Source organism: Colius striatus, chromosome 1 (genome assembly GCF_028858725.1).
Source record: "Colius striatus isolate bColStr4 chromosome 1, bColStr4.1.hap1, whole genome shotgun sequence".
Classification (NCBI taxonomy): Eukaryota; Metazoa; Chordata; class Aves; order Coliiformes; family Coliidae; genus Colius; species Colius striatus.
Window position 1 is genome coordinate 136,089,949 of NC_084759.1, and position 26,066 is coordinate 136,116,014.

General features: G+C 36.7%; 1 protein-coding gene across 13 annotated transcripts in view; it reads right to left on the bottom strand.

Moving 5' to 3' along the window:
* Positions 1-5,695: 5,695 nt before the first annotated feature.
* Positions 5,696-26,066, bottom strand: part of C2CD5 (C2 calcium dependent domain containing 5) — a 67,649-nt gene continuing 47,278 nt past the window's right edge. For 8 of the 13 annotated variants that reach the window (XM_062009132.1, XM_062009173.1, XM_062009148.1 and 5 more), the window contains 13 exons: positions 25,673-25,837; positions 25,197-25,337; positions 22,749-22,812; positions 19,339-19,400; positions 18,131-18,229; positions 17,722-17,811; positions 16,902-16,989; positions 15,757-15,843; positions 14,222-14,272; positions 13,126-13,227; positions 12,098-12,288; positions 7,893-8,039; positions 5,696-7,232 (listed from right to left, as the gene is read on the bottom strand). In XM_062009132.1, the coding sequence (XP_061865116.1) occupies positions 7,101-7,232; positions 7,893-8,039; positions 12,098-12,288; positions 13,126-13,227; positions 14,222-14,272; positions 15,757-15,843; positions 16,902-16,989; positions 17,722-17,811; positions 18,131-18,229; positions 19,339-19,400; positions 22,749-22,812; positions 25,197-25,337; positions 25,673-25,837 (1,419 nt within the window). In that variant the 3' untranslated portion in view covers positions 5,696-7,100. Of the gene's footprint in view, positions 7,233-7,892; positions 8,040-12,097; positions 12,289-12,748; positions 12,840-13,125; positions 13,228-14,221; positions 14,273-15,756; positions 15,844-16,901; positions 16,990-17,721; positions 17,812-18,130; positions 18,230-19,338; positions 19,401-22,748; positions 22,813-25,196; positions 25,338-25,672; positions 25,838-26,066 lie in introns of those variants that run through there. The other 5 variants (XM_062009165.1, XM_062009123.1, XM_062009182.1 and 2 more) reach the window with 3 other exon arrangements.

Genomic DNA, 26,066 nt, shown 5'->3' on the forward strand with positions numbered 1-26,066 from the left:
TAGGCAGAGGCTGGAACTGTCACAGCAGGTAGAACCAAAAGGCAGTATGTACAGAGGAGTGAAAAGCTGCACAACCAGCCTTCTGCCTTTAAGGTGGAAACATATGCACACTCCAGAGAACATAACACATGTCAAGCACACACTGAAAGATTTGTTCATTGACTTCCAGGAACAAAGCCTACAAAAAATGCCTGGTTTTATATCAGATAAGGGAATTTCTTCAGAAACAGTTGTCCAGATGGGTACAAAAATATAGCTATTCTCCTTCCAGTAATAGGAGTAGAAGTGTGATTACATTCAACAGTGACCTCCTCTAAGACAAAAAGGCAAAAATCTAGACACTGATCCGTGACATTTAACTCAGTGAGACCATGAATCCCAAATGCAGAAGTACAGTGAGGACACCCCAAACCATAAGCCACATCTTTTATAGTGGTAAAACACAGGAACTCTCAAAGCAGGATTCAAGAGTCCTGTGAGCCAGTTTTGTTGCTCCTCACAGTAAATCCAGGAAAAGATCTAGATATTTGCAGAGAGATTCAAGCCCTAAAAGTTTCATAACAGACCAAAACATTACTGTAGCAATTGCTACATGATCATACTTTACTTCCAATATTTCTTGTTTATTTAGGTTGAGGAATCATTATTCCTGTGTCTCTCCAATCACCAATTTTCCTTCCTGTTATTTGTTGTTGGTAGACATTCAACTCCATTTGGTGCTCTTTCCTTGCTTCTCTTGCCTATATTACTTTATCTACCTTGTCTCCTGCCTTGCCTTTATCTGAGCCCCTCTTCTGCAGTGGTGATAGGGAAACAGTCTGGAGACATCAAACTCTTGTTGAGCAGTTAGCTGCCCCACAGATGTGCTCTGCAGCTAGTTGTGGAAGCAGTCAACACCAGCGATGGTATTAGAAAGACAAGAGCATTTCACCTTCAACAAACAGTGCTCTGACATTGTCAACAGAAAGGGTGGTGTGAGCACGTTTTTGCCAAGTTTCATTCTCTTCACATGGCCTCTGGGTAAGTTTAACAGTTGATATATGTAAAAATATAGTGACAATTTAAAAGCCTGTTTGTAGGTTTCTGGCATGAAGAAGCAATCCCTCCAGAGCAGAGTTCTGTGATCACCCTGCACACAGAACTTCAACTAACAAAGTAAATCGGTAACAAAGCATGTGGTCCACAGCACAAGATCTGAGCACTGGGGAAGACAGAGGTGAGAGATTATGTCAATTTAATATCAAGCTACTTGTCCATTTCACATTCCCCCACTCATGCAAAACAGTTTTAACCCTTGGACTCAGGCCAAAGTATAAACAGATCATTGGTTTCAGTAAAAGCTTGAAAACTGAATTACAGCTCTGCAATGCAGATAGCTCTGCTGTCCTGCAAGAAGTGTGAACAGAATCTGCAATTTCCAAATCTAAACATGACAGTCTCCTCTCTTCCATGCAGAGGAATGCCTGCACTGTTGACAACCTGTGGTTAAACAAACCCTCCAGAAACGGGGCAGAGAGAGAAGCAAGAGGGAAACACCGCCAAGGGCAGGAAGGGAAGCTGCCACAGAGAGACTACAGAGAGGGGACAGACATATTCGGCACAGGGGAGGCAGGAAGGGTTGGTGTCTGCAAGTGCTTTCACTATACCCCTCTGGCTTTTAGAGTGCATGCCAGGAGGTAATGGCACCTCTTTGAAACTTAGCAGGCTCAGTTGCACCCCCTCAGAATTTAAGAGCCCTTCAGGGGCAAATACTTCACTCAGAAGGTTGTAATTACTCTGATGTTTAAAAAAATATCACGAGGTTTCCAGGCAAAGATCTTCCTCGACTGAAGTGTTACAGACATTTGATTTTTAAAAAATATAACCAAAACCAGAATCACCCTAGCTCCTCTCCTCCCTACAATTTAAGGAAATAATTCTGTACACATTAATGGAAATGCTTTTGTAACAAAAATAAATGTGCATCATTTAATGAGAATGTGCATGTTTATGCTAAAAATCTTCAAGTCATTTGAAACGTGACACCTGTTTCCAAAAATGAAACAATTGTTTCACACTCCAGCTTCTACTCAGTAATTCGCCCATTGACTGATATACATGGTAAATCAAGGTCATTAACTCCAGCTACATTGGTACAGACTAAGGTCTGGTTCCATCATGTATATTCAGTGACAAAAGACCCAGGAACAATGACAAAAGACCAAGCACCACATAAATCCGCCTTTGGTCAATTGTGATTTGTCACACCATACTCACAAGCATAGTGTTTTGATGCCTGGAGTAAGGCCTGCCTCTCCCATCAGCCCCCCAGCATGACCTGGGCATCTTGCTTCACACCTCTCCATCTCAGTTACTTCAACTGTCAAGTGTAAAGGTGATACCACACAACGTTGTGACCCACTCGAGGTATCCCAATGAAAAGTGTTACCTGATGGGGTCATTTGTACCAACAAGAAGCAGTAGCCTGGGTTGCTCTCATACTGGGCAGGGTTTATACAGTTGACTTCTCAAAAAGCTGAGAAGAAGGCCAGGTTGTGCATGGAATAAAGAAAGAGGGCCAGAAAGACAGAGTCCTTTCCTGCCACTAGAACCCTTCAGCGTGACAGTCTTGTCACAAGTAATGTAAGTTACGCAGGTTTAAAAATGAATGGTGTTTCAATATTCATGTTACACATTAAAATTCAGCTCATTCCAGCATCAGGCTGCTGCCCCAGGGTGTGGTGGATCTCAGGGGCAGGGCAGCTATGGGGCACTGGCAGCAGTCCCAACTCAGCAGGCCCAAGGCCAGGCAGAGCTTTGGGGCCCAAAGTGGGGCCTGGGCCATGGGCAGGGTGAGACAGTGCCAGAGAGAGGCTCTAAGGCTTCTTGGTGCTCCCAGCGCCTGACACTCTTCTGCAGACAGGGCAAATCACTTTTTTTTTGCTTTGCTTCTGCTTTGTAGAGTAGTCAAAACTGAACTTTCTTCTAGCTACCAAAACTACAAATACTGCATAGCAAGAACACTTTTCTTGGTACACTGCCCAAGGCTCAACAGAAGAACCACAGATGCTGCAGAAGCATAGTTGTTCATAACATGCTTGCCAAGAAAATTGTTACTCAGATCACTCAGCAAAGCTCCTGTCTGTTCTTATCTGAACAACAAAAGAACCGAGAGCTCTCCAGAAACTTCACATTCGGGAACATCTTGCTCTTTGCAACTGTTTGTAATTCTGTGCATCTCTCTTGCTTCTGTTTTCAGGTATGCGACTCTCATTTGCTGTTGTGATAGGTGCAGGGTTGTCTTTCAGCCTGGCAAAAGTGAACCAGATCCTCAAGTTTCATTTCCAAGGAAATTTGAATTTCAGCTATACACCATGAAAAAGCATTTGATACTGCCTGGGTGACAGAGGAGCCACAACTAACTTCACACTATTCACTAGAGGGCATTTGCTCTCACTTAGCACCTTTCACACACATGTACCAGAGCTCACACACTAAGTTATCAAGGAAGAAAAAAAAAAAAGGCAGTGAATTGAGCTCTCTTCAACCATCTCCAGAAGCAAATCCCTAGCTGACAAAAAGAAAGGAAAAAATAATTAAAAAAAAAAAAAAAAAGTGGGATGATACTCCAGAAGATCCATTCCTGAAGTACCAAACTGACTGGGACTCCAGCACGAGGCAAACATTTCCCTCCACATTAATTCCTGCGCACCTTCAAGCCTGAGTTGGCAGACTTAGCAAGTACTGTGCACCTCTTAAACTAGTGATGGTTAAAGAAAGCTGTGGAGACAATCAGCAAGCAGCGGCAACACCTGCAGATGCTCTTCCTTAGACTGCTGCTCTTCTATGTAGGAGGGGACAGCTGTTAGGCCCTGAACACTGCCCAGGAACCTGAAGGCTTGACACAGACTAAGCTTCACTACTGTAAGCAAGGCAGTGCCTGGAGAAGTGGTCTCTGACAGCAGATGCTACCAGTCCTAATGAAGTGTGATACCACCCAATTTGTTCACAAGACTGCTGAAAAGGTCGTAAACCCAAGCTTAGTGGTTCTTCTGAGGGCTGCAGACAAGAGCAGGGCTACTTTACTGTCATTTGGATTCCTCAAGGCAAGAGAAAGCTATGAGATAATCATGGTACGCAGCCAGACACCACACAGACACTTGCTTTCTCCTTTCCTCCCACCAGAAAGATGAAAAGAATCAGAAAGGTGAAAGTGAGAAAATTCATGGGTTGACACAGATAGTTTAATAAGAGAAAAAAACCAAGTGATACAAAGAACAACTGTGCACTATCAACTGACTAATGTCAGCCCCCAAAAAACTGCCATCCCTGGCAAACTAGCCCTGTGGCTTGTTGCTGAGCATGGTCGCCTTCCATGTGGGCTATCCCCCAGGCAGCCTGGCCCAGCTGTACAGTGTGGGCTACTTCCTGGGCAGCCTGGGCCAGTGTGGGCTAGCTCCCAGGCAGCCTGGACCAGCTGTGCTCCCTCCCAGCCTCTTGCCCACCCTCAGTGTGCTTGCTTGGGAGGGGGCAATGTGATAAAGCCTTGACTCTATGCAAGCACTATTCAGAATTAGCTGAAACATTCCCATGTTCCCAACCTTGTTTTGGTCACAAATCCAAAACACAGTACCATACCAGCTGCTACAAGGAAAATGAACTCTATCTCAGCCAAAACAAGTACAGGCAAGTTTCCTCAATCAGGAAAATTCCTCACACAAAGTAACTTTTGCTTGAGCCACAAGTATCTCCAATGGTACCACCTGTCACCTGGCACTCAGAAAATTCCATTCAAGTACAGCAGGGTGCCTTGCATTAACTCCTCCCATTTCAGCAGAAACTGCAACGATTCTCCCACAATCAAAAGCGTATGTTATTGTGCCACAACTAAAAGGGTAAAAGTCATAAACTAGTGATGTACCTTTGTACAATTTTCAGCCATTCTGAACTCGGCATGGAACATATATCAACTGAAGTTGTAGCCACACCGCTCCTCAAAGATGTTTTGTGCACTGCTGACTTAGAATTCTTAACTCCTATAGTAGTTTTCCTTTCCTTACATTCTCTAATAATTCCCTGAAATTTGTCTTATGTTTCTATGATTTTTTTTTTTGCCTCTGAGAAACGTACGAGCTCTGATGTTCTAAATGACAATCGATTTGCATATACTGAAAAAAAGAAAATATCAAAGCAATTGGTGCACAACTTTCTACAGGTTAAATTTAACTAGCTTTGACCAATTAAGAAAAACTAAACACCTATTAGTAATGGCTAAAAACAATGTCTGTTTTTTCTGGAATAATAATTAGAGAAGAATTGTTATTTCTCAATGAGAAAGATCCTCCTCTATGTCTAATGAAACACATTAGAAGAAATGTGACCTTTTAAACAGCTAGAAATTAAAAGGTGGCATTAATACTTCCATAGAAGTTACCAAAAAAGACTCCCTCAAAAAAATAAAGAACAGCTACTTTATTAAAGACATGCCACTACCTCAGAAAAAATTTCCACCTTGAATACTTCTGCTGAAAACAACTTTTTGTGCCAGATCCAAGCTTTCTGAAATTACTGATATGCTGCAGTCAGCTTCAAAGGGAACAAGATTTGCCCTGCAAAATAATCAAGAGAGCTGCAACTATTTATAGGAGACTTAATTTATACATCTTTAATACACACACAGGGTATACAATAAGCTGTTACACAAATAAAAAGGCAATACCTTTTATAAAGAAATTTATTGTGCAAGAATGATTTTCATGCTCATTTACAATGAAATAATTAGTTTTAACAAATAATCATGCCATTGCTTAATTTCAACTCTAAGCAGAATATATACATTCAAGTTTACATGTTTGTTCAAGTTCCATGTATGGTATTGTCAGAATTAAGTAAGATTGCATCTTCAAATCAAAGCTTGCATTTTTTACATTAAAATATGCCTTTCAGACATTTGCTGGAAATGACAAATTTCCTTTCTTTGCAGTACCTTCATTCCCCAGCTACTGTGCTGGAAAAAAAACAAAACAAAAACAAGAAAAACAATAACAAAAACCCCAAACAAAAATAACAGAACAAAACATACCCACAAAACCAACTTGCAGGAATCAGTATCAAAAGCATACATCAATTCCAAATTAGCCAGGCATTTCCAATTTGCTAAATGGAAAGGAGGCTGGAGTACATCTCTGTGCAACTTTTGCAGGCCTGTTTATATCATCCTTGCAAGAGATCATGCTTGAAGAAAATGAGCCTCAGGACAATTCTATGACAGATTCTTATATAAAAAAAGACCTGTTTCATCAATATGTAAATGAACACCTTATAATAGCACCAAATGCTCTTTGTAACTTTTTGTTCTTTCTTTTTTTAACTAGGAACACAGCACGTGACCAGGAACATGGCATCACAGTTTGGCACCTTTTTAAAAACAAAACCAAACAACAACAACCTGAAACACTCACCAAAAACATATGCTAAATAGTAATAATTTTTAAAAAATAAATCCTCTGCTCACAAATAGTTAAAAAATATTTTAGTGTGCAGAAGTTCAAACTGTGACTTTCTGGTGCTGCTTCTTCCTCTTCACATTGTATGATCTAAGGTAAGTTCAAACTTCAGCCCAGATTTTCTTGGCCTGTGGACAAACCTCTTGGTCCTTCAGCAAAGGTTGCCAATACAAGCTTCTCACTTCACACACACCCTGACTCCCCTTGTATTTTTTAAAATGAGCTGAGAATCAGCTAATACAATATGCAAACTCAGAAATGCTTCTGAATTACAACTTATCATGATCCTGTTGAATAGCTGAAAAACGCAACAGAATTTTTGTTCGCTCTTGCAGTTCCACGTGATGCCCACTATTCTAATCCATCCTCTGATATCAGTGCTTCACCTACCGTTTAGGTTTCATAGGGGTCTGTTAATTATAACCAAGGAATTAGAGCATACCTGCCAATATGCTGCCTTGACTATGACATAAAAGGTCAAAGTATAGCAATTATCTCAGATTTTGGCTATTAAAAGTTATTGGGAGATAGTTGATTTTGAAGATGCAAACCTAAACATTCCCACATATTAAATAATCTTTCTATTTGACAGAGATTATTTAACTTCTTCTGTCTTCAGGTTGTGACATCTCCTCCAGAACTTGTGGGCTGAGAAACAACTGCAGAATGTTGTACTGATAGCATTTCTAACTCAGATTCACGTACAAAGATGACTGCATCACCACTGACATTTATTAAACACTGAGCCTGAAAAAACAAGATGACAATACACAGTTACCATACGTTAAGATTTTATGTTTACTCACTGCTAGATATAACTACACAGATAATAGAAAAGTTGAGAGAGATCAGGAGGACGTTATTAGAATTTATTAGCACTGAAATCTCTGCCATATTTTCTCTTATACCCACTCACTTGTGTGCTACCAAATATGTAGACAGATTCTCGTAACACCACCACAAATGAAATATCTGGATAGCCGTACTTGCTTTCACTACTGTTTTGAACATTTTTCATGCACCACAACAACCATATTCCGTTGTTGTCTTTACTACTAAAGTTTTGTCCCTTTGTGTCAAAAATATAACACTTTATATCAGCATTCCAGGTGTTTTTTTTTCATGGCATTAGGACAAAAATCTTAACACTGTAACATCTGAAAAGCTAAGTAAGTTTAGCACTACTCTTCAACTGTTTTCTGAAATTTACTTCATTCTAGTGAACTTAGTATTTTCACCCATTCGGGTATTACACAATTTAGTGTTCAAGCTCTTGGCTTCTTTACACAAACATTAAGATGAGAGATCCAAAAGTGTTATGCCTGTACATATATACATTGCTGGTTTTTAAATATATGAAATGTGTACTAATCACAATAGCACTATTAATTCACATCACGATTTTACCTGATTTTTGTTTGGATTCTCCATGAAAACACACTGCTTCATTATGTATGAGACAACTGCATTCCCTCCTAAAGCTGCAACATGAGCTCTCACCATTGCAAACACTTCAGCAATGAAAGCATGAAGAAAACCACTGACACCACCCTCCTAAAATGGAAAGAAAAAAAAGTTATGATAGGTATAGCTACAAGATACTGAAAACTCTTCTTGCATTTTTATCAGTTTAATATTTCATTGAATTCCAAATGTTATGTTTTACAGAACTTAAAAGCTATTCACTGTTTAATGGCTCACAGTTAAAAAATAGACCAATTAAATTTACTGTTTCAGGAAAAGAATCTCAAGTAGGTTATTAATTTGCAACTAGTATTCTTTGCAGTCAGTTTATTATGTGTACTTTGCAGATATTCTTACACCTCTGCAGGAACATTTAATACTCCAATGCCAGCTGAATAATAACTAAATTTCTTTCACTGGGAAGGATACTGCCTTTTTTGTAACTGGGAAGCAGATAAAGAATCATTTCTACTGAAGATTAAAAGATTTTTATTTTTCTTGGAAATTGCTTTTAAGAAGTGGCCTCTACCTTTGGTCACTGCAACTTCATGTACGCTAAATAACTGTCATTAGTTCTCAACATTCACTAAAGAAACTTCAAATGCAAAGGAAACAAGAGATAGAGCAGAGATCTGACAAGCAAGCTATTCAAGTTTGGGGTTTTTTTTCCCCTTGAAGCTCAGAAGAACTTCTAGCCACTCCTTTTCATCAACTTGACAGTGTTTGTGGGGGATTTTTATTTCTTTGGTGCCAAGCTGAATAACTTAAATTGAAAGGAGGAGAAGGAAAACAATGAAGTAGGGTTTTTTTTCTAGATAATCCCTATGAAAGAATGAGAGCAACTACATTGAGGGAGAAAATCCAGTGCACAAATACCAGGCAACCAATCAAAGAAAATAAAGATCCACAGAAAAAAAAAAAAATGAGGAACTGATGAAACAGAGCTCGCTATTGGTTCAAAACACCTATAGAGCTTCAAAATGCAAGTGAAAGGCAAGACCACTCAACTTCCCATACATTTGTGTGTGTACATGCCACTGGAGAAACTGAAAAAGGCAAGTAGAAGAGGCTTGCTAAGCTGAACTTCATAGGCTGCCTTCATATCTATAGCAAAAAGTATAATCTACCCTGAACAGATTCATACAAACATACAAAAACATGTATTGGATGCAATATAAAAACATGTATTGGATGCAGATTAACAAACAAAGGGGCAAGTACAATTTCATCAATTCAAGTATAAAGCACGAATGAAGTCAAATGGAGTTGGAAATCAAAATTTCAATATGGTTTGTCATTCCTCATGAAATTTTCATTTTGTCAAAGTGCTTTAACAGTTACATCAACTAAAAAAGGAAAAAATCTGTAATATTATAAAAATAATACAAAATTTGATGACAACAGGTAACAAATGATTATAAACAATGACCTGTAAAGGGCAAAACCTAAGAGCAATGGATAAATCAGATTTTAAATTATCATTCATTTTTGAAGCAGTGTCTAGTATACACTTCAGCCTGTAAATGCGTTTGTAGTGCCTCAATATTCTGTAAACTACCATAAGCAAAATATAAAAGAAATACAAACACAAAAGCTGCTAATTGTTTTTCCACAGAATCTAAAACACTTTGCTCCAGTTGGATGTAATGATCATTGTTTTGACTCCATTACAGCCTCAGGGCAATACTGTGCAACTAGTATTAAATCTGGTTTGTGACTCAGCCTATGCAGCTGAAAGAGATTTAAATTAGCTGCTCTGAATGCTGGAAATAGCACACTAACATCATCACAGATTCTGTACAACCATCCCTATTTCATGAAGGAGTTGAATGATATACTTTATCAACATACGTCTGCTGAGATCTGCTATAAGTTACAAAAGCCATCTTATCAGATATTTAATTTGTATCTACAGAATCATAGAATCATTTCAGCTGGAAGAGACAATTAAGATCATCAAGTCCAGCCTTTGTCCCAGCCCTGTCAACCACTAGACCATTTCCTTAGGTGCATCATCCAACCGTGTCTTAAACACCTCCAGGGACAGTGACTCCAGCACCTCTCTGGGAAGCCCTTTCCAATGCCTGACAACCCTTTCAAGGAACGAACTTCCTCCTCATATCCAGCCTGGACCTCCCCTGGCATAACTTGAGGCCATTTGCATTTGTTCTATTGTTTGTCACTAGGGAGAACAGACTGACCCCCACCTCGTGCCTGAGCCTTCTTTACTCCAGGCTAAACAGCCCCAGATCCCTCAGCCGCTCCTCATACAAGACGTGCTTCAAATCCTTTACTAGCTTGGTAGCCTGCCTCTGGATCCTCTCCAGCACCTCAATGTCCTTCTTGTAGAGAGGGGCCCAAAACTGGACACAGCATTTGAGGTGCAGCCTCACCAAAGCCGAGCACAGGGGAATGATCGCCTCCCTCCTCCTGCTGACAACACTGTTCCTGATACAGGCCAGGGTGCCATTGGCCTTCTTGGCCACCTGGGCACACTGCTGGCTCATGTTCAGCAGCTGTCAACCAACATTCCCAGGTTCCTCTCTGTGTGGCAGCTTTCTAGCCACTCCTCCACAAGCCTGTAGTGCTGCTGGGGGTTGCTGTGGCCCAAGTGCAGGATTTGGTGCTTGATGTTATTGAAACTCATGGCATTGGTCTTGGCCCAGCCATCCAGCCTACCTAGATCTCTGTGTAAAGCTTCCCTACCCTCAAAGAGATCCACCCAGCTTGGTGTCATCTGCAAACTTACTAAGGTTGCAATCTATCCCCTCATCCAGATCACTAATTAAAATTATAAACAAGAGTGGACCCAATACTGAGCCCTCAGGGACACCACTCATTACCAGCCGCCAGCTGGATTTAATTCCACTGACCACAACTCTTTGCACACAGCCATCTAACCAGTTTTTCACCCAGGGAAGTACATGCCCATCCAAGCCAAGAACAGCCAATTTCCCTAAGAAAACACTGTGGGGGAAACAGTGTCAAATGCCTTACAAAGTCAAGGTAGACAACATCCACAGCCTTTCCTTCATCCAACAAGCAGGTCACCCTGTCATAGAATGAGATCACATATGTTAAACAGGACGTGCTGTTCATAAACCCATGCTGACTGGGCCTGATCACCTAGTTGTCCCACATGTGCTGCAGTTTAGTACAGAAATGCCATGTAATCATTTCCCTGGTCATACCATGGACATCCTTTTCAAAAAGTGCTATCCTTTTCACATAGATTTCTCAAGTTAAAAGGAGTTGTAACTTGCAAGATCCAAACAAGATATCTGTCTGGTCAACATTTCTCTAGAGAACTCACAGTTCACTTTTATGAAGGCTGATCATTTTTATTAACATCTCTTCTGTAAATTTATCCACGTATAATTAGCAAGAAACAGCACACTCTTCAGCACTGACAAGCCAGGTAAGAGATAAAATCTATTTATTTGGCCAGAAATTGTGGCAGAAAGATGTAGCTACTTCCAAAAATGCCATAAAAATGATAAGGTACATGCCTTGCATTGTGGTGTACTCAGAGGACAGAACAACTGTTGTCCAGATCCAGAGTGAAGATCATTGTATCATTAGCTACACACTCTAAGGTGGTTGTGTGGCTCTTTGCATGCTTTTTAGATGTTCACCACACAGAGCTATGTTACTGAGAATGTATAGAAGGCAGTACTAAAAACTGGCAAAATAGTTGTATGTAATATGGGAAACCTCGTAGTAACCAAAGAATTCTTCAATACAAACACTTTGTGACATAACTGAGCTTGCTAGATCAGAAAAGAATGGGTTCTTTGGCTTTTTTCAGCATTTAACCTGATCTCAGTTTTTGGTTCAAATGATCCCAACTACCACTGTTGGCCAAACACCAGATTCTTCCACATAGCTCTGTTTAAGAAGTCATCAGTTTAGTTATATCCAAATTCAACACCAATAGGAAGGGTTAAGTAACCCCTTCCTAACATTGCCAAACACAAAGCAAGTCTATATGCCCTACAACAAAAGCAGTGCAATGTGACTTAGTCCCCATTCAGCACTTGCTCTCAAGCATCAAAAACTCTATTCCTATCTCAACTCTACCCTCTTCAGATATTTACCTTTGATTATTACTCCTAATCAGAATCACTAATGTCTGATACACAGCTCACCTCACGCAAAGAAGTGGTTTCTCGTATAAAAAACATGTTGATTATCCCAAGATATTTGGTTATTTTTGCCCCCGGCAGAAAAGAAAGAGGAGTCATCTTAACAACTGAGACAGTAGAATTGGTGCATGATGGAGCAGACCGGTGCCGTAAGTATCCCTCAGCCAATGGACTTGCTTTATCAAGTGAAGCAGCTAAAAAACACGGGAAAAATGAAGAGAAAGTAACTATCAGGTGAGATGGATTACTGTTGCTCAAAACACAAAAACTCTTCTTTATGGTTTCCAAATAGCTTGGTGACAACATTCAGCTGTCTGTGATGCTCAGCCATATCACGTGAGGAAGGAAATTATCATGCAGTGCATGCAAAAGGAGACAAAAAGCTGAAATGGAATTTATTTGGAAGAGTGGCATTCCTGCAAAGGAAAACATTGAGGCGAGTAGCTGCACATACAACAATCAAGTTATAAAGTGAAGGTAAAGAAAAAAGTGCCAACATTTTGAAACACATTCTGCTGGAGAAACAAATTTTAAGAAGTGAAAGTTGTTGTGTTTCCCCAGTGCAGCATTTTCCATTAAAACAGATATTAATCTCTGCTAATTTAAGCAAGATAGTCAGACCTGTGGCCAAAGAACTATTGAAAAATAACTCACCACTTGCTAATTTAGTGACCATTGCCTTGACTGTCACCTTGGTGATTGCTTCCTGTTTCTCACCAAAAATTTTCCAAGATCATACATACACCTACATCCATGCAGTGTATGTTACATAATTAGTAGGCGTACACATTTAACGATAAGTAATTTTTACTAAGTGAACAGAAAGACTGTATTTGGCTTGTTACAATACCGGTTCATAAACCCTACGTTAGCTTACAAAGACATTAACAACGTCAGCAGTTTTTGCACTCAGTTATTCATTCTGCATGTGATCTACAATACTCTCACTGGACAGGAAACTCCACTATTCACCACTGGGAAATCAGAGCTATGTCTCAGATTATCATAACGTGGTAGAAACAGCCGCCTACTTGTCTTAATTGATCCGCGCCTTATGGTCTGAGCTTTCAGTTTAATGAGCTCTATCCAGCTGTTGCATCTGTCTGCAAAGGAACTGTAATCAATTGACGTTGCTGAAAACACAGACAGAAAAACAAAAGAAAAAAACAAAGAAAAAAATATGGATGATGTCTCTTGCTCATCTCAATGCTCCTTTTGAGGAAGCAATTATCTCTGTCTGAGAGAGAACAAAGATCTCTTTCCAGGTCTGTTTAAAGGAAAAGTTACAGGATAGGTTTGGACTTATCCAAACCAATGTACCAATTTCTGGTGATGTCCCAGCTGTGAATCAACTGACTGACTGGGACTTCATCACTGAAAAAACATGCAAATATAGTCAGTAAAGATTTATGATAGATTATTTCTTTTTAATCTCATTTTAGGTATTATGTTCTGGCTTCTTTGCATTTATTTATTAAGCCTTGTTTAATTTTAATTTTCATTGCTATTCCTTCCCACACAAAGAGCTACTGATGATGACTTAAATTTCCTAATTACCTTTATCAATATCTGACCTACAGACTGAAAAAAGCTTTGGTGATGAGGGTAAGAGTCACAAGCTGAAACAACACCTCAGTTTTAAAGACCAATTAATTTTCCTTGAAAAATGCTGTCTTCCTTCCCACAGCATCCTCCCTCCAATACCCTTATGCCACCATCATTACAATGAGAAGTAGAGTTGTTTCTGCTATGACTTTTGGTATTAGTTGCAAGGGTATTTAAAAAAAAAAAGTTTTGCAAACACCGTTTCTTCATTATCCTGAAGAAACGAAAAGAACACATGCTAACTTCAAATCAAAACAAGCAAAAAAGCTCTCTCACAAGAAATCAATCTTCTGTCAGATAAAGTAATATCAATACATCTGACAGAGAGACACTATCAACAAATCTGACATTTGTAATTAAAAAATATATCAAAATATTATTATATCATTAAGCCACACCAGAGCATGCATTCTCAGTTAACCAGTAAACACTTCCTGGATTAAGACACATCCAAAAAGAGTATACCAATATCCCAAGAATGCTCATTCTGTTCTGGTATGTATCTAAATTAAGTAAACTCACCTCTCTGAGCAGCAGGAATACCTGTGTGGGAACTTGCACCTTCCAGGACTTCTAAAAAGACAAAATTAATTCCATTCAGATAACAGTATGTCATGTAGTACAGGACAACAATTTTCCTCTTATAAAAAGAAAAAAAAAAAAGTAAAACACGACTAAAAATCTCCTACAAATAGTGTACTATGCACTTTGACAGCACATAATAGGTTGCTATAAATATTTACTAAATCTGTCTTGAAAATTACAATATGATCATCCTATTACAGGTCATTATTGTGTCAGGTTATATACAAATAGTTTTAGAATAACAATCTTACAAAAAAAGTATGTAACAAAAAAGGTATCAATATATTAAATAAGCTGCTAAGTAAATGTAACTGTAATGAAGAAATGACAGATGAAATAATTGTTCAGCTGAAAGCCTCTAAAGTTATGTGCAGTGCAATATGGAATACGAAGAACATCAGGAAGTAATACACGTGAACAAGCTACCCTCTACTGGTCAGTGTCCATTATTAAAGTAGCACAGCTTAGTGAAACAGACACCGGTCTGAAATTTCTGGATAGCTCCTCTTTTTGGACATGGAAGGCAAACAGTACTATAATGTGCCCAATTAATAGTTAAGCACATGCAAATGCATTAAGAAAAAAAAAAATTTAAAAAAAAACCCAAAAACACAAAAAAACCCAAAGCAATAGGAATATTATTGCTGAAATTAAACCTTTTGGTAGGTTCCTTCTTAAGACAACTTATATAATGGGTAAAAAAAGGAGCTCTTTAATATTTTAGTAAAAAAACCCAAATATTTGCAAAAATTCTCAGATATTAAATTTCCTATCACTAGCCATTTTGTTGGGCAGATAATCTAACAATGGAGAAGGAAGTAAAGAGAGTTGATTTCAATGAACGATGATCTATTTTTTAATACAGTAACAGAAGAATTGTGACAACTATTCTTAAAACGCAGCTCTATCTCAGGTAAAATAAAGCAGCTGTTTAAGAGCTGCAAAGTGTGCTGCACTGTACAATTTGTTTACTATGCAAGTGTAAGCTCCTTCCACTTAAAAAAAAAAAAAAATGCATGCAGTTTTGCTCAGCTGAACAACCTGTATTTACTAGATAAAATGCTTCCCATCATGAAAATTACTTGAGGCCGACAATACATGGAGTTACTTTACACAGGCTATTTACAAAAGCAATGCAGTACAAGGCAAGCCTAATTATCCACCAATATATAATTTTTGAAGTGAAATGACACTCAATGACTAGTGGTTTGCCCCACTTTCAATATTCTAAATGCAAAGATAGAAGAACTACAGGAAATCTACAAAAGCAAATATACAGACTGATCAGCCAATTCATCTTGTATGATTCAAAAATTTTTACTTTAGAGGTGAACATATGGATCTGTTATGCTTACATAGCACAGAGCATTTAAAGCTTGTAAAAGCACAGATATCTTAAAGGTCTTGCAAAAATGAAAGAGTAGAACTCAAAATCAGTAACAAATAGCTTAGCTTTCTTCCCTTTAACTGACCTTTAGCTGGTGAGAATGGTTGAGAAGCAAGGGGATCAGAGCAAAGTTCCAATGGAAATTGTAGCTGTTCTTCATTGTCTGTAGATGCTTCAATCAACAAAACATACCCAAATTGATAATTAACACCCAAAACAAGATTTGCCATAACAATAAGCACTACAGATTGATTTCAGTCAGGTCTGATTGGAATTTTCAACATATGCATATAGTGATGCAGTTCTCTACTAACAGTTGTGTGACAATAAATCCTAATGCAAAACTGAACAGAATCTAATGAACATAATTTGATTTAGTATTTTCATGAAAATATATTAAGTCAGTTTTAGATTTGATTCTGCAGTTGGATCTGAGTTAGCTATAGATTACAATAAAAGGTAAAATTTGATTTATTTCATATGAAAGAAAACAGTTTGTTTACTGTTGAAGAAGTTAGACATAACTAATGTTTTGGAAACATATGGCTCTGTTCTACTACCTAATTCCATTCTTCAGAATGGACTACCTTCAAAGTTCTGTCTAAATATCCATATCTAGATTGCATACATACATTCCTAGCATAAGATGGTGCTTCATTAGCAAGATGACATAAGCAGACTGCAGTAGTCTCTTCTACTCCCCTCCATAAGGCTACACGCTTTACTGATCTCCAAAAATATTGCTGACCTACTTAAGGGTTTGGAGGAGTTTTTTGAAGTATTATGAATGATTTATTTTCTGCCTTCTTGAAGTAAGGACAAAATTTGCTACTTATAAGAACAAGTATTCTTAATGACTTATACCACATGTTTCAAAATACAATGGAAATGTCATCATCTGTTACACTAATTCCTTAGGAAAAAAATATTCAAAGGAAGATGGTACATGGAATCACAAAATACCAAACAATTTTTTCATGCTACCAGAAGTCTGTTGAATATATAAAGCAAATACCTAATACTTGTAATTAAGTCATCCTGCTGGAGGTCACATATAAGAACTTTAAAAACCTCTTATGTTATGACTTTATGATTTTTCAGAACCTCTCTGTAAAAATGTGTAAATGTAACTGAAATTAAAATGGAGACTCATTAGGTATTTGTGAAAAATTTAAAAAAAAAGGAAAGAAAAGTATTAAGCCTTATTTTTACATCCCTCACAACATTTACCTCTTTGCTGTGATTTTTCTGTAGGGGCTTTGTTGGCTTGTAATGCTTGGTTTTTGTCAAATGTAATTGCAACAGCTGTGACTGCAATCTGCAAAGCAGAAATATATGGGTATATTAGGTAAATCCACAAAAAGGTTTGCAAACTAGTCAGCTTTTTCCATAGAACAATAGGAGGAAAAATCATCTAAGTAAACATTAAAAACCCTTCACAGCAGAGCATAAAGGATAATACTAAGGTCTGTCGTTACATTATAGGGCTGTCCCATGTTTCTGATTCTGTTCATCAGTTCTTTTCTTCTTGGTGAACCAACATAAAATAAGAATCATAAAAGTCATTATCATATTTGTAAGAGAGGTAAAGAGATATTTAATTGAACATAAGAATGATGTTATATTTCTAAAGAAAACATTTTCTTTAAAAATAATGAAGTGTATTGCATAATTTTCAAATTGCAAGAAAAAACCCAGACAATTGTGACAACATACTCAGAATACTAGCATGCCATATTCTTGCACTGTGTGTGGTACACCTTTATCTAGTCAGGGCTTTTCCTTTCCTATCTAACTAAAAAGATACACATTATTAAGATGCACTGTGCTGATGAATGGCCATGTAGTACACTGATTCTCAAAACTAGTGAACTCAATAGGTCTTCCTTTTGCTTCAACAATCGTTACTGGCCTTAATCTTTGCTTTAGAATTCATCAGACATTCTCGTAAATTAAACCATAGCCTAGTTTACTCAGAACAGGAAATGTTAAGTAAAGGCCAAAATTGGCATGCCTACACGCCAAAGGTCAAAAGAAGCAGTTTACTTACCTGAATTAATTCATCTTCTGGTAGAGCAACTGTAAAATTTACATGACAAAGGCAGCAGGGAACCATAGATCGTAGTTTAAAATACAAGCTCTGTTGAAGATAAGACATTATTCATGTTACTCAAAAAATGTATGATTTATTTCACAGAAGTTAAAGATCAAAACTATTTTCACAATAGAAATCATCTAACCACATTTTTTTTTAAAGAAGAATTACAAGTGGGAAAAGTCAGGACAGAATGCAATCCACTGTGTCGACTATGTAGCAGTCTTTACACAAACTAATTACAGATATCTTGCAGTCTAATTCTGAAAAGTTATTATGAAGAAAATGTTATTTCCAGTATAGTCTGATTTTACTTGGCTTCAAAATGAAAAATTAAATAAAATGTTTGAAGTAGAATTCTTACCTTCAACAGATTCTCACAGAGATCATTAAAGTTCTTATTAAGTGTTTGATTTGTTAGGTTGATGTTGCTTAATCTGGATACTCTTACTGCTGTGAACATCTGAATTAGAAACAAACACACTTATTTTTTTCCCAGTATATGCTTGTATGTTATATTAAAAATAATACAAATTCATAAAGAAAGCAAATAATATATAACATGGTAAAGGAGGAGGAGGAGAGGGATTGAAAGAAAAGGAAACAATTGTAGTGACATTAAGTCAAATAAAGTTATTACTGATCATGAAATTTTACAAACAAAAGGCAAATTTTCTGTGAACTAGTGTATATGAAACAAGTGATTTAATCAAGATATTAAATATTCCACATTCTTTTATTTGCTTCATAAAGCATTCTAACTGCTACACATTTTGTTAATTGCCGTTGAAAATTATGTTAATTGTGTATCACAATGTGGACAAATAATGGAATGTCAATGGAATGTCACAGGCAATCCCACCAACCAGAGAGTATGCTGTGGGTGTAGTCATACTGTTTTCAGGTTTGAGCTGTGGCTGTAAAAGTCTTGCACTGTGACAATTACATGTGAAAACTTACTTAGATCTGCTTGAACACTCTCTCTCTGAGACTGAATTGTGTTGTACAATTAACATCAATTAAACCTCATTATAAAAGGAATTTTTCTCTGCTCATCAGATTGGTGAGTTACCATAACCTACAAATGTTACCATATACAGTATCTCACAGTGAGTAACACAGCCAACAACTTGTTTCTTTTAAGAGAGTTCAAAATCTCACCAAGCTCTTAAAACTGCCCTGAAATTTATGTTCATATTTACTGTAATTATTTTCTAATTTTTGTACCAGGTTCTTTGTTACATAACAGTACTGGGGGTGGGGGAAACAAAAACAAAACAAAAACACACAAAAAAACCAGGTTCTCATACCCTATTTTTCTTACCAAAATACTCCTTTTATTCTAACACAAGACTAAATTTTTAATTTAGCTTTCAAAATTAGTGATCTCATATATATATATAAAAATATATATATTAAAATATATATATAAAAAACAAATATATATAAAATATAAATATATAAAAATATAAATATATATAAAAATAAATATATATATAAATATTTTTTTATATATTAATAAAGCATATTTCAACACAATCTGGGAAAAAATAGATAATTTAATAACCTTACTTGAATTTCTGGTGTCCAGTTATTTATACCAGGCATAATTTCTGTGTTGCAACTGTAAAAACCTGTAAAGAAAATATTTGGAGAAATCTATGTTGCACATTGAAAAATAAAAATACTTTTAAAGAAACATACATAACCTTGCTTGATGTTCCACAAGTGTTTTTCCCTCCTGTTCTTTTGCACCGTATACAAGAAATAAGACCAACATTCAAAAAACAAACATAGCATCTAAAGAATATAATACACCATACGAAAGAAACACATGCTTTCTGTTATTAACACTCCACCGGAAAAATCGATAGGAAAGACTGAACTCACCACTTTCAAAACACTCATTCACTACAGAATTCTTATTTTGATTATTTCTACAGCCACTAAAAAAGCAAGGCGAGAAATGTCATCATGTTGAGGAAGATGAGAGAGGCTACAACGACATGAAATGCCACAATGATTGTTGCTCCCCATAGAGATTGCATAGCTCATGTTATCTGATGCCAAGACAAATAGTGAGAGGAGCTCCCTGACTGCTTCATGGAATCTCTCTTTGTGGAACCCAGAAAACAAGATCTCCCTGACTACTTTGTCCTGAGCAGGGAGAAGTATTTAAAGAAGTTTTTTAGGTCAGATGAAGATCTACTTAAGCATCATTATAGGAAGGGCAAAGACCTAAAATCTACTACTGTTCTGCCTAGTTTCTAACAGACAAACTACATAGAAATGAGGAAACTTATTAAAAAGGTGTGACAGGAAAAGCTAAAAAGCTAGCCTCTGACACACAGCATAGAGACTCTTTGAAGATACCACCTAAAGGATGAATGCAAATATGTAGCACTTACTAATAGAGACTTCAAAAGGCAAAAAACCCACAAAACAAGTATATTGACTAAACAGCAGGGTAAGAAAATTTATAAGCAGTAAATAATCAATGTTGATAATATAAACATACAGCTAAATGAGCATAAAAGATAAAAATCTGCTAGGGTCTCTGCAAATGCACAAAATAAGCTAGAAAAGAAACTGTCACAGCTTGCAGAAAGTACAAATATTAATAGATTTTCTTTCAGAATATAGAAAGCAGAAATCCTGAAGGGTCAAGTAAGACATAGAAAGACTATACAGAGATGGTAGCACAATAGCAGAAAACATGTTTTTTTTTTTTTAACATCAGTGTTCACCACAGTAGCGGAGCTTTCCACAATAGTTGAAATCAGTCCCCTGCTTCTTTTCCATCAGAAGACCTGTCTTAACCAAGTGTCCAAAGGAGACATTTGAACAAATATGCAATGAAATATAAAGATTCATATAAACAACAGGAAAGGCAAAACATGAAATAAGCAATTGACATTGATCTCTAGCTTAAAATTACCTCATTACCAGCAGAGAGTTCTTTAATCTCCAAGCAGTGACATGCTTTTAGTGCCTGGAATCTACCAGTTTGTCTAGTAGAGCTATCTGCATTACTGGCCCACTAAAGCTATTCCAGAAAATGGAGTTCATGGGTAGACAGGAAAACAGGACACTGCAGAGGAGCCAATACCACTTTTCTAAGTACAAGCTCACAAGCATGTAGACAGAAGGTATCTGACTGATACAGTTCACTCTGGACATCAAAAAGCTTTTGGTAACAAACTTTACCAAGTGCTCTTCAAGAAGCTAACACAGTGATGGGCAGAACAGTGTACTATTGAAGGAAATGCAAGACTGGAAAGAGAGGGTCAAAATAAGTGCTCGGTTTTCACAATGGAGGCATTTGTAACTCAGGACTGTATGCTTCAAACATAACATCTTCAAAAGAGGATACATGAGATGACTGCTGATGGTCTCATTTTAGGGTAGTAAATTCAACTGTAGCAGGACCTAATGATGCATAATCTATGAGGAATAAAAGATTTGGTGGTAATAATTGATAACTATGACAAGGATAGTTCTAATCTAAAAAGTATTCAAAATTATAAACATTGATACCAACTACTAGGACTGGAACATGTACATGCTCAGAAGACTCATGGGGAAACTCATAAAGAGAAGAAAGGGAGGACAAGGACAATGAAATGTATAGAACATCTTCCATTAGCCTCTTATTCAGACGCAGGAGTTCCATCAAGGAGGATATGAGAGAACTATTCAACCATGAATAGTGTAAAGAAGACTGATACAAAGCAATGATTCACTGTTCTTCCTAATACAAGAAAAAGGAAAAAGTGGTTGATATAACCAAGCATAAGAAGTGGGCTCTTACATGGGTATAGATCCTAATGCAAAATTCTGCCAACACTGATGACATATATGGGCTCAAATGCAAACAGCCAAATGCACATAAAAGTTTATCAAAGACTACTGCTTACAAAGACAATAAACTTTCTTTCAGGGTACTGTTGAACTATGAAGTGTTATAGCATGTTACTCTGTGGGATTTTTTCTTCCTTTCTCTTACATTCATGCAACCCACATTCTTGCCCGATCCTTATCAGCATACAAACACTGAGTGGATGCAGTATAGATCCCCCTATGCTGGCTTCTCAAATAATTTTTACATGCAGACAACTAAATGGACATATCACAAGGTTCCATTGCCAGTAATGGAACCCCCAACATTCGTATGCATATTGTGAATTATAATGACATTGACTTTGAGTGTCATGATTGAATTTCAAAAATTACTCAATCAGTTTTATGTTCTCAAGTTGCAAAATATTTTTAAAAATACATCTATAAAAAACACTGAAGGAATTAGCACTAGTCTACTTCTGTTCTATGACTTTACTACCTTCTACAGAAAACGACTACTGTTCAGTTGGAGAAATATGCTGTGGGCAATTTAAGAGTTCCAAATAAATTTGGACTTGGATATTTTTTAATACCAAAGACTACAAATGCAGTAAACACAAAGACTTATCTGACACTATGGCAAAAATCACAAAGCAGGGGCAATACAAATGTACTTGTTGAACAACAGTGCTGGAAGGAAAAATTGTCCACTTTAAATAATATTCTTGGAATACAGCACCAATGTCATATTATACGGCTATCAATACTTAAAAAAATATATTTTCTGTTCTCTATACTTCTACTTTAATTGACTCTGAAACCTATAAATTAGCCATTCGGTCTAAAAACTTTCAGAAACTGGTACACTAGTAAAAGAGATCCAATTGTTACATGAAGTAACAACAAATTTGCAATGACAGTACAAATCAGTGAACTACAAATTGCACATGAATATTGTGTTTACCTCACTTTTCAGGAATCCCCATTAAGGGCTTAATTACTTGCCTTTCCCAGGTATACCAGGCTAAACACTTCAAAAATATTTTCACTGTTACTCCTGAACTTTTTTTTTAAGAAAACAGTTCTACTTTGTTATTTTGCAGTCTACAGTATAAATTAGAAAAACATGGTTTTAACTATACCAGAAGGTGGTGGAGCATCTGTCAATAAAGAATGTACATCTTCCATTGCATCTGTATCATCAATCTGGAAAAAAGAATAATTGATAAAAATCACACTGCTGTTCCAGTCAGAAGTCTCAGAAACATGCAGAAAGTCTGTCATTTAAAGATCTATATCTGGCAGCGAAGCTCAGTTTTTTAAAATTATTCCATCAACCAGATCTCTGAATCTTAGTCAGCAGTTTATGATACGCTTAACACTGGAAAAACAGTTCTCTCAATTAAACTGGATTTAAAATAAAGCAAAATGCACAGCAAACAAAGAAACTGCAGTAGGTGGACAACAATGTTAGAACTAGAATTTTTAAAAGAACATAAAATGCTGAAAAAGGTTCCACACAGCTTACCACTTCTTTCCAGCTAAGGAACTTTGGCTACTAGAGCTCTCAGAAGTTCTATATTTATTGATGTGATCATTGTCTACCTATTCATTCCAATGACACATAAAAATCTTTCCAGGACTTTAAAAACCTTGTTTAGTACGAACAGCAGAAAATCAAACAGAAGAAGGTAAATTTGGAGATTACTATTTTTCTCTATCCAAATAACCTCTACTCCATCCAATCTTTTAAAGATTTTTTCGTTATTTTAGATTAGACTAAGAGTGCACTTGTCCTGCTACCTTCGGTAATCAATTCTCTGTCACGTGACTTTAGGTTCATTCTGTGTTACTGAACTGCAAGAGATCAAAGTTTACCTCTAACTTCCAACATTTTCCTATTAAGTATTTTGGAAACTGCTTATATTTTAACTCCAGTATTAAATGGTTCTCTGTCAGGTACTGTTTCTCTTTCCCTCTCTCAAAGTAAAAGAAGTCTTTCTCCCCCCTCCTCCCAAAAAAACCCAGCAAAACCACCAAAATAACACACAAAATCCAGCCTTACCTCTTAATTGCCTTCCTAGCATCTCTTAGCATTTTGTCATGACAGTGATTTTTTTTATCACTTTTTCTTATGTATTTCCAGTAAACGATGATCTTACTCTGTAAAGGTCAGACTCAAGAGCTTCACTAGAGCTCCTCGAATATTGTTTCTGATATCCCAAATCCTTAAAGACAGCAGCAAATTGTTCCCCAGACAAAAAGTCTTTCTTTCTATAAATAGAGATTGAACTATGCAAACACAAGGATGCGTATTCTAGGACCAACACATTGTCATAACGCAAACCAGTGCATGACAGTTCTTCAACATCAGATCTTGTTTTTCTTGCTAACTTTACCACTGTTTTTAATGTTCTCTACAATACACTACAGTGTACTTAAATTTTTCCCTTCCACAAGCTTTTATTACTGCTGTCTCTCCTTAACAGCCTTTCAAAGTCAAATGGAGGCTGGGCTTACGTTTTTCCAGTATTTTTCATAACTTGTCCAAACAGTCTCTTGCAACATAAGAGTGTTTGGCTTGTTTTGTTGTGGAGGTTTTTTTGTGGATTTTATGCCTTACTCCATCTTTCATTTTTAACAAATCCATTTGACCTTTTTGCATTTATTGAAGTATTTTCTGATTGGTTCATCTATTTCAATACAGTGCCTCAAAGAACATCAATGATAACTCTAGTTTTAAGGACATAATTCCACTCCTATCAGTCTACAATGACAATGACATCAGAAGAAAACAAAACAACTTGTTAAGACGAGATGCAAAAAAATACTTGAACAAACTGTCCTCATTTGTTGTTAATGTAAGAGCATCAAGGTTACTTTTAGGGACTTGTGAATTTACTTACTTTCACCCTAGTATACCTTTAATGCACTGCAGAGCAACAATGTACTCAAAAAGACAAAGCATCAATCTCAATTTATTGTACCAACCTCTCCCAACCTATTTTTTTTTTACTCTTTCTTACTTCTGTTTTCAAATGGACTGCTGGTACAGTGTTCTCTCATTTTACTCATCTACAACCTTTCTTCCAGATTACTTTCTATGAAGATAGTGATTTGCGAAGATCTTGAATGTACCCTAGGCCATGATTACAGGCTGTAATTTCATTTGCTTTATTTTTCTTAGTCTAGGACAAGTATTTGTAATACTTATGTCTACAAGATGATGATCAAAACTCTAGCATTCTTTATTACTTGGCTCCTTTCCTTCAAAATTGTACAGTGTTAAAACTGCCTCTTTGAATTTTACTGAATAGAGACATAAAAGAAATCTATATTCTTTATCTATAGCTATTGTTTCCAGTTGTAGCTGTAGAAAGAACAGGAAGATATTAACCAAAGTTTTAAATTCTTGAACACTTAAAAGCTTTAAGTGAACAGAACGAGAAAAAGAGAGACGATGCAAAATCCAATAGTTTATATTTTCTACTAATAGAAAATGGAAAAAAGAAAAAAAAAAAAAAAACAGTTTAAGAACAGTCTTTTTTTCCAGAAAAAGTATGAAAATGGGTATTGAAAACATTTATCACCTCCAAGACAAATGCATCCTTTTTCCCATGTGAAAGATCTAGCTCTGTAACTTCATCAGAGCTTTCTGACTGTGATCTTAGTAACCTGGAACGTTGTCTTGGCTCTGGAATGGGAGACCCAATGATTTCTTCAGGTAGCTCCTATAATGGATATAAAAAATTGCAGATGTTCTATGTAGCTCAGAAATAATTTCAATTACAAGCAATTTATTATCAGTTCTAAGACTCAGAACATTCTGAGAATAATTTTACTGTTAAATGAACATAAGTACAAACTCATTGGGATATATGGCTTTAGAGACCTGAAAATTCCAGTAGGTTCCCAAAATATACTGAAAAGAATTTGTATCTCTATTATAAAACAACTTGTCTTCTGAATGACTCTGTCCTTAAGAATTCATGGATATGCATGGTGTTTATCATGGTGTTTATGACTCAGAACATTTTAGTTTTAAGAATATAAAAGTCTTACTTACTGGTGGATTTATCTCATAAAGTTCCTTGTTTTTTGCAATTGTATCATTTATTTTCTTCTGCATGTGAGATATATGCTGTTCATAGCTGCCATCATTTGGAGTTTTCCCAGCAATCTGAATACCACCAGGTGTTGGCAAAGCTGCTAGATACACACCTGTTGCAGACTTTAAAGAAATCATTAAGAAAACTGGCAATGGCATAAGCATGTACTTCTGGTATTTTCATACGAAGTTTTTCATAATGCTTATACTGGACAACATTGTGACATCTACAATATAGCATGGTCTCTTCCTATAACAAATAGATCTCTCTCTCCTGTTGCTTATGAAAAAAAAAAAAACCACACTCCTCTTCTAATAAACTCTACTTCTCATGGGTCTTTTCCATTATACA